The sequence below is a fragment of the Phragmites australis genome, chromosome 7 (genome assembly GCF_958298935.1).
Source record: "Phragmites australis chromosome 7, lpPhrAust1.1, whole genome shotgun sequence".
Lineage (NCBI taxonomy): Eukaryota > Viridiplantae > Streptophyta > Magnoliopsida > Poales > Poaceae > Phragmites > Phragmites australis.
The window spans coordinates 27520416-27529287 of record NC_084927.1 but is presented as its reverse complement, the minus strand read 5'-3'; the positions used below and the strand labels follow the sequence as shown (position 1 = coordinate 27529287).

Below are 8872 nucleotides of genomic sequence, written 5' to 3'. Positions count from 1 at the left end.
CTCTGCTGTTCTGGCCTCAGAACTCGGGGACCCCTGGTTCCTGTGTCACTGACAGTGTTGCTTCTTGTTTGAATCTTGTTTGCTTGATTTGCAAGGATTGTCCTTGCTCCTATCTTGTTTGCCCTCATCTTATAGCTGTATCTCAGCTCTTGCTTCCTCTCTTATCTTTAGAGAATAGATGGAATCGTCCAGAGAGTCCTCTCGCCACCGTCAACAACGTCAGATCGTACCTATCAATGGAGCCCACGGGATGGGATCCTCAAGCAGGAAGTACGATAAGGTCCCGAGGAAGGCACTCTGAGGACCAAGGTAGAGGAAGAGACAGGGGTGCTGACTCTCAACCCAGTCATGAAGTCCATCAGTGCTACCGCAGCAGTCAAAGAACCCCCCTGCCCCCACCACTAGAGAATGATCTAGTGGCAGTGATGACCAATCAAACCTGCCTACTGGAGGCCATAGCTTAGGCAGGAATCAACAACAGAGGCTCTCAGGTAGGAATCAACAACAGAGGATATGGACCTCAGAACAAGATCGCAGAATTTATGAGGATCAGGCCCTCAACCTTTGATAGTACTGACGACCCCTTGGAGGCTGATGACTGGCTCTGGGCAATCACTAGGAAGGTCCATGTCGTCAGCTGTGAGGGTTGAGACAGGGTTAATCTTGCCGCCCACCAACTCACCAGGTTAGCAGCAGAATGGTCGGAGAACTACTGCGAAGCATCAATGAATGTTGATGCCATCAGTTGGGAAGAATTCTGCGAAGAGTTCAGGAAATACCATGTGCCGACAGGGATCATGTAGATGAAGGCTGATGAGTTCCGTGACCTAAAGCAAGGGTCAATGACAGTGAACCAGTACATTTGGAAGTTCATCCGCCTTTCTCGCTACGCACTTAAAGAGGTATCAACGGATAAGAAGAAGCAGGATCGCTTCAAGAAGGGACTGCAACACAGTTTGTATATTCAGCCTGCGCCTGTTATCTACCCCGACTTCAATACCATGATGAACAAGACCCTCCTACTAGAGGAGGACTGTGCACCCATAGAGGTAGAAAGAAAAAGAAAGTTCGCTGATCGGAAGCCACAGGGCGGTAGGTCCTAGGGGACCCACTTCCAACCGAAGGTAGAAAATTCAGTATTCGCAGCAGTTAACCATGCAAAACCCAACTCCAGGATTCACATCGCGCACAATAGTATCTACTCATCGCAGTTCCAACCCAGGACAATCTCGGCAGAGCAGCACTCAGACTCCATCAGCTACACAGAAGACATGTTTCTTCTGCCATCAGCCAGGGCACTACATGAAGGATTGCCCTAATGCTAATCAAAACAATGTACCAGCTCATTCAGCCCCAGCAGCAGGGGTAGGACGAGGAGGAAATCGATCAGCAAGACAATCACGGAACTATGGACAAGGTCGCATCAACCACATTGATGCTCAAGAAGCCCAGAAAGCACCAGAAGTTGTACTCGATGAGTTCTCCATCAACTCAGCCCATGCAACAGTTTTATTCAATTCTGGAGCTTCGCATTCATTTGTTTCTTCAAAGTTTGCTACACTGCATAAGCTACCTACTGTGATACTTAAGAATCCGAAGCTTGTTCGATCTCCTGCGAGAAATATCCTGTGTCATCTAGGATGCCCCCGGGTTAAACTCCATTTAAGTGGAGTAAATTTTCTAGCAAACCTGGTGATCCTGAATTCAAGTGGAATAAATGTTATCCTGGCAATGGATTGGTTAACCAAGCACGAAGGCAATATAGCATGTGCTAGTAGAAGAGTTACCCTGATTAATCATAAAGGAATCAAGGTAGAGTTTGAACCCAAATGACCCAAGACTGACCCAATGGCATGAAACTTGTCTACCCAGTCAACAGAGGATGTGCCTGTGATATGTGAATACCCAGATGTATTCCCAAAGGAGTTACCTGGTATGCCACCGGACCGTGATATAGAGTTGGTTATTGATCTCTTACCCGGGACCGCCCCAATTGCCAAGAGACCTTATAGGATAGCAGTCAATGAACTGGAGTTATTAAAGGAGTAGATCAGAGAATTATAAGCAAGTGGTTTCATCAGACCTAGTTCTTCACCTTAGGGATCTCCAGTTCTATTTGTAGAAAAGAAAGATGTGAGTCAAAGGATGTGTGTTCATTACCGCTCCTTGAATGAGATGACCATCAAGAACAAATACCCACTACCCCGGATTGATGATCTGTTCGATCAATTACGAGGAGTCAAGTACTTCTCTAAGATAGCTTTGAGATCTGGATACTACCAATTAAAGATTGGAAAAAGTGACATCCAGAAGACCGCCTTTGTGACAAGGTATGGATTGTATGAGTTTACAGTCATGTCATTTTGATTGACAAATGCCCGGACCTACTTTATGAATCTGATGAATAAGGTGTTCATGGAGGAACTGGACTGATTTGTGGTAGTGTTTATCGATGATATTCTCATCTACTCAAGGAGTGCCGAAGAGCATGGACAACATCTGAGGGTGGTTATGGAAAGGTTGAGAGCACATCAGCTCTACGCTAAGTTTAGCAAGTGTGAGTTTTGGCTTCAAGAAGTGGCATTTCTTGGTCATATGCTGACAACAGAAGGAGTATCAGTGGACCCTTCCAAAGTTGAAGCAGTGGTCGATTGGATTCAACCACTCAATGCCTCAGAAATTAGAAGCTTCCTTGGATTGGCAGGCTACTACCGTAAGTTTATTGAGGGATTCACAAAGATAGCTAAGTCAATGACCAAGCTTCTCCAGAAAGAAGCCAAGTTCGAGTGGGATGAAGCCTATTAAGAGAGTTTCCAAGAACTCAAGAAGAGACTGACTACAGCCCCAGTGTTGAAATTGCCATATATCTAGAATGACTTTGTAGTATATTGTGATGCCTCACGGCAGGGTTTAGGCTGTGTGCTGATGCAAGATGGCAAAGTTGTGGCTTATGCATCCAGGCAACTGAAGCCGCATGAAGAGAATTACCCAACTCATGACCTGAAATTAGCAGCGGTTGTGCATGCACTTAAAATATGGAGACACTACCTTCTTGGAAATAAGTGCAAGATCTATACAGATCCTAAGAGCCTGAAGTATATCTACACTTAGTTAGAATTGAACCTAAGTCAACGAAGATGGCTAGAATTTATAAAGGATTAAAACTTGAGTATCCAATATCACCCAGGCAAGGCTAATGTGGTGGCTGACGCCTTGAATAGGAAAGTTTACTGCAATGATCTACCAGTGCAGGAATTAAGACCAGAACTTCTTGCAGAGATGCAACATCTGAATTTGCACGTAACACAAGGACAAGTTCACACCCTAGTGGTACATCCAACACTAGAGGATAAGATCCGTGTGGCCCAGTTAAAGGATGAAGAGATTATAGAAGTCAAAAAGAATTTTGGGTTAGATAAAGCACCAGGGTTCAGAATAGATCCATGAGGAACTGTGTGGTACAAGGATCGGTTATGCGTGCCAGATCGGGAAAATCTTAGAGAGTTAATCATGGGTGAAACCCACAACTCTCCCTATTCTATTCATCCTGGATGTACCAAGATGTTCACAAATCTAAGGACCAAATACTGGTGGACAGGGATGAAGTTTGGCATAACAGGTTTTGTCGTTCGATATGACACCTGTCAAAGGGTCAAAGTAGAGCACCAAAGGTCCTGACTTGGAAGTGGGATGAAATTGGTATGGAATTTGTAGTTGGGTTACCGAGAACACAGAAGGGTAACGACTCCATATGGGTAATAGTAGATCGCCTGACAAATGTAGCCCACTTTATACCAGTCAAGACAACCTATAGAGGAGACAAGCTAGCAGACTTGTATATCAACCATATTTTGAGACTATATGGAGTTCATAGCAGGATCGTCTCTGACCAAGGACCCCAGTTCACGTCAAGATTTTGGAAAAGCCTACATACCACCTTGGGGATTAGACTAGATTTCAGTTCTGCTTATCACCCACAGATAGATGATTAGACTGAAAGAGTAAACTAGGTCTTGGAAGATCTTCTGAGAACTTGTGTGATAACTTATGGAAAAGACTGGGAGAAAAATCTATCATTTGCAGAATTCTCCTACAATAATAGTTTTCAAGCTAGTCTGAAGATGTCCCCCTTTGAGGCATTATATGGGAGAAAATGTAGAACACCCTTGCTATGGTCAGAAGTTGGTGAGCGCACGCTCTTTGGGCCAGCGTTACTCAAGGACACAGAAGAACAAGTTGCCAAGATAAGGGAGAACTTGAGAGCAGCTCAGAGTAGACAGAAAGGTTATGCAGATAACCAGAGGAGAGACTTGACCTTCGAAGTAGGAGATTACGTCTACCTTAAGGTATCCCCAATAAGAGGCACTCGGAAGTTCCAGATTCATGGGAAGTTATCGCCTAGATATGTGGGACCTTACCAGATACTCGAAAAGATTGTCTCGGTAGCTTACAAGATAGCTCTTCCGGAAGAGATGTCCGATGTACATAATGTGTTCCATGTTTCACAATTAAAGAAGTGTCTAAGAGTTCCAGAGGAACAAGTCCCCTTGGAAGTTATGGATCTACAGCAGGATCTTCAGTATGAGGAAAGACCTATCTGAGACTTGGATGTGGCAACTCGTCAAACCAGAAGAACAACAGTTAGGTTCTACCGAGTACAATGGAGTAATCACACAGAAGCAGAAGCTACATGGGAACGCGAAGAGGATCTAAAAAAGGAGTTTCCAAATCTCTTCGACGAACCTTCCGAATCTCGAGGTCAAGATTCCATTTAAGTGGGGTAGGTTTGTAACATCCTGAGTTTAAGCATACCAATTAATTTCAAATTTTACTCCAAATTAAAACTTTTTAGGATTAATTAAGCTAGCTAAGGGTTAAGAAAATAGGTATGTGGATGTATATATACTAGTATATATATATATACATTCATGTTTATGAGTGGTGCTAAGTTGCATAAGTATTTCAAGGTGCACTAGAATCAATTTCAAAGTAGGTTCATATGCTTTATTTTGAGATTTCTATGGTTTTTTATGTGGAGATTTGAAATTAAATGCCTCTCAATTTCAAATCTACTTTTAGATTCTATTCAGCTCAAATTCCTTAAATTCAAATCCTCTCTGTCGGTGTATCAGGAACCGGGGGTCCCTGAGTCCCGAGGCCAGGCCAGCCGTCCGCCACGTGTCACCATCCCGCGAGGTCCTTCCCGCGGGATGAGGAAAATCTAAGTTCCGGGAGAAGGTGCTCGGGGCCACAGCCTCTGGTCCCCGAGCACCCCAGTTCCCCGATGACCCGCAAAGTCCAAGTACTGGGAAGAAAGTGCTCGCGGAGGTGCCCGGTCACCCCCGAGCACCCTAGTCCCCCGACGATCAGAAGAGCTAAGTCCCGGGAGAGAGCGCTCGGGGGGCTGCGTGCGGCAGCCCCCGAGCGCCCAGTTCCCCGAGGGTCAGTGCAAAAGTACCAGGGAGAGAGTGCTCGGGATTGCACGTGGCAGCCCCCGAGCACTCGGTTCCCCGAAGGTTCGTGCGAGAGTGCTCGGGAGAGAATGCTCGGGGAGGTAAACAGTGCCCCCGAGCGCCCAGTACCCCAAGAGCAAGGGTAGGCATTCTCGGGAGAGGGTGCTCGGGGAGGTAAACAGTACCCCCGAGCACTCGGAGCTCCGATGACCCAGAAGGGCCCCCGAGGGGCCTGCCGATGAGGTGTCAGCCAGTCAGAGGTCCGAGGCCGCATTTAATGGGCGTGTGCGGCCTGACATCCCCAACTGCTTCCGCCGCAGTGTCAGTCCCTGCCATGATTTGACAGAGAGGCGTGGGGCCATTAATTGCACGGGTCCCGTCCCGTATCATTCGGTGTGTCTCGGGATAACATCGACAGGATCAAGGCGTTCCACCTGCCGCCCTGCCGTGGCAGAGGAACAAGACAGGGCGGGCACGCCGGGTGCCTCTGTGGCTGCCCGGTGGGCCCTCTCAACGGCGCCCGTCGCCAGGGCGCCCACAGTGACAAGTGACCGGACGCACGCCGCATTTTTTCCACCGCCCCAGTCACTTCGCCCAGAGGAAATGATGATGCCTTTCTCAGTCGTGACGTCTTGGAACTTGTGCCCCTTCCTTCCCGTTCGGGGTATGTCGCGGCCGGCGAGTGCACAAAAGGATCGGCATACAGAGAGAGAGAAAAAAGCCCAAGCAGTCAACCGAGACACCCAGATGAAGAAGACGAACCCCACAACGAACCAAGCCAACAGACGAAGACATTGCAAGCAAGCCTGAGCAGAGCTCCTGCCGAAGAACAAGGAGCCTCAAGCTCTTAGTTAGACACTATATTCTTGTAACCAGATACATCCTTGAGGGATCCCCCTCAGGATAAGTTATTGCATCCATACAGGAGTAGGGTATTACGCCCCCGTGCGGCCCGAACCTGTCTAAACTCCGGTGCATTTATTGACCTTTGCACTAGGTCGATCATCCCCCACCACCGGCCGTTGCATTTACTTTCACTTCCATTTATTTCTCCGACGAACTTATTCAGGATCATCCCCCTGGCCGAATCTCTAAAAAGGGGTCTCTCGGGATCCCTGCGACAGGAGTTAATCCTCCGACAGCTGGCGCGCCAGGTAGGGGGGAACATCCCTGAATCTGTTCTTTTGTTTTCTTCCACAGGAAAAAGTGGCTGGTGGGCACCGTCTCCAGCGTTCCGGCTCCACTTCCAGTGAGGAAATGCTGCCCGACGTCCCGGAGGCCCCAGTCGCGGCTGCGTCCCAGCAGCAGCCGCTATCTGCACACGCGTTTTTCCCCTCCCAAGGGGACCAGGGCGCTGGGCCCAGCAGGGCAGCTGCCGTCGCCGCCGGTGCACCGTCCGACCCCCATCAGGTGGTCGAAACCCCGGCGGGAAACCCGGCAGGAGGCCGAGGCTGAGGACCTGGCTTCCTCTTTTCTGGCCCACGATCGCCAGGAATCCTCGGCTCGCCGGCATTCACCACCAAGGACTACCGCCCGTGCCACAGGGTACGGCATCGGTTGCCGTGCCTTCACCACTGAACTCCGTCGGGTCAAATGGCCCTCCAAGTTCCGCCCTGAGCTGCCGGAGAAGTACGACGGGTCCATCGACCCCGTCGAGTTCCTCCAGATCTACACTACGGCCGTCCAAGCGGCCGGGGGCAGTGAAAAGGTGATGGCAAATTATTTCCATGTTGCCTTGAGGGGCTCTGCCCGTTCTTGGCTCATGAACTTACCCCAGGGTCTATTAGCTCCTGGGATGACCTCTGCCACCAGTTTGTGGCTAATTTTCAGGGCACATTCACGCACCCCGGTTTGGAGTGCGACCTCCAAGCCGTCAAGCAATAGGAGGGGGAGACGCTGCGGCGCTTTATTCAGTGCTTCAGCCAGGTCCGTAACACCATCCCGCGGATAGCCCCCCACGCTGTCATCGTCGCCTTCCAGCAGGGCGTCCGCGACGAGCGGATGCTCGAAAAGCTAGGTACGCACGAAATCGAAACCACTGCGGAGCTCTTCGCACTGGCCGACAAGTGCGCCAAGGCGGCGGAGGCCCGGGCGTGGCATGCTCCGCGCCCCACCGCCAACCAGCCAAGTTCTTCCAATTCCGACAGGCGGGAAAAGAAGAAGAGAAGAAAGCGCGAAGTCGCTCCTGTCGAGCCAGCCCAGGGCCCCGCCCATAGGCCGGCCCAAGAGCCCGACCGCCGGCAAGAACGCCGGGCGGTCGCCGACAGACGGCCCGTGCCCGCAAGGGCCCCTGCCAGGGCCCCTCCTCGGGCCCCGGCCCCCGCGAGGGCCCCGGCACCAGCTAGGGCACCGGCTCCCGCAAGAGCCCCGGCACCCGACCGGGCTCCTGCTCCAGCGAGGGTCCCCGCTCCCGCGGGGCCCGAGCCAGGCAAATGGTGCCCCATACACCAGACCAGATGGCACGATCTCACGGAGTGTCGTAGCTGGTGCCGGACGCCCCTAAGGTGGTCGGACGCCCCGATCACATTCAGCATGGCCGACCACCCCGCGAGTACTGCAGCCGTGGGGCGACTACCCCTGGTAGTGTCCCCCACCCTCTGCAATGTCAAGGTCGGTAGAGTGCTGATCGATGGGGGTGCAGGCCTCAACCTCTTGTCCAAGGAGGCCTTTGAAAAGTTGCAGGTGCCCTCCCGGCGCCTAAAGCCGTCGCTTCCATTCTGCGGGGTAACACCCGGGCACTCCCTGCCCCTCGGGCAGGTCGAGCTACCCGTGACCTTTGGGAGTCGGGACAACTTCCGCACGAAGAACGTCCTCTTCGACGTCACGGAGCTCCCCCTCCCCTGCAACGCCATCCTCGGGCGTCCGGTGCTCGCCAAATTCATGATGGCCGCGCATTATGCGTATCTCACGGTTAAGATGCCGGGCCCAGCAGGCCCCATCTCCGTGATTGCCGACTCCGGCGGCGCCGTCTCCTGCGCCGAGCAGTCCTACATGGCTCTGGTTTCAACGCAGCTGAGGTCGAAGGCTGCACAGGGGGCCCGGGACCCTCTTCATCCAAACCCCGACTCGCCACTGACGCCTCTGTTCCTACGAAGGAGGTCGTGGTGGGCGAAGGCGCCACCCAGGTCGTCCGGATCGGTGGTGACCTGTGCAGCAAATAGGAAAGCGCTCATCACCTTCCTCCGGGCTAACGCAGACGTGTTTGCATGGCAACCGTCCGACATGCCCGGGATCCCCAGGCAGGTGATCGAGCATCACTTGGCGGTACGCCCGGACGCCCGCCCGGTGAAGCAGAAGGTCCGGCGGTAGGCGCCTGAACGCCAGGAGTTCATCCGGGAGCAGGTCAGCAAGCTCCTTAACGCCGGATTTATCCGAGAGGTCCTCCACCCCGACTGACTGGCAAATCCAGTCATCGTCCC

General features: G+C 51.7%; 1 protein-coding gene across 1 annotated transcript; it reads left to right on the top strand.

The window, feature by feature from the left end:
- Positions 1-803: 803 nt before the first annotated feature.
- Positions 804-4601, top strand: LOC133925534 (uncharacterized). The gene is made up of 2 exons (XM_062371430.1): positions 804-1092; positions 4084-4601. The coding sequence occupies exons 1-2, from the start codon at positions 804-806 to the stop codon at positions 4599-4601; spliced, it is 807 nt and encodes a 268-aa protein (XP_062227414.1).
- Positions 4602-8872: the final 4271 nt, after the last annotated feature.

Coding starts and splice junctions, on each gene's coding strand:
- LOC133925534 (XM_062371430.1), top strand. CDS start 804: ATGAAGGCTGATGAGTTCCGTGACCTAAAGCAAGGGTCAATGACAGTG. Junction 1,093..4,083: donor TGATCGGAAGCCACAGGGCG/GTAGGTCCTAGG, acceptor TATCATTTGCAG/AATTCTCCTACAATAATAGT.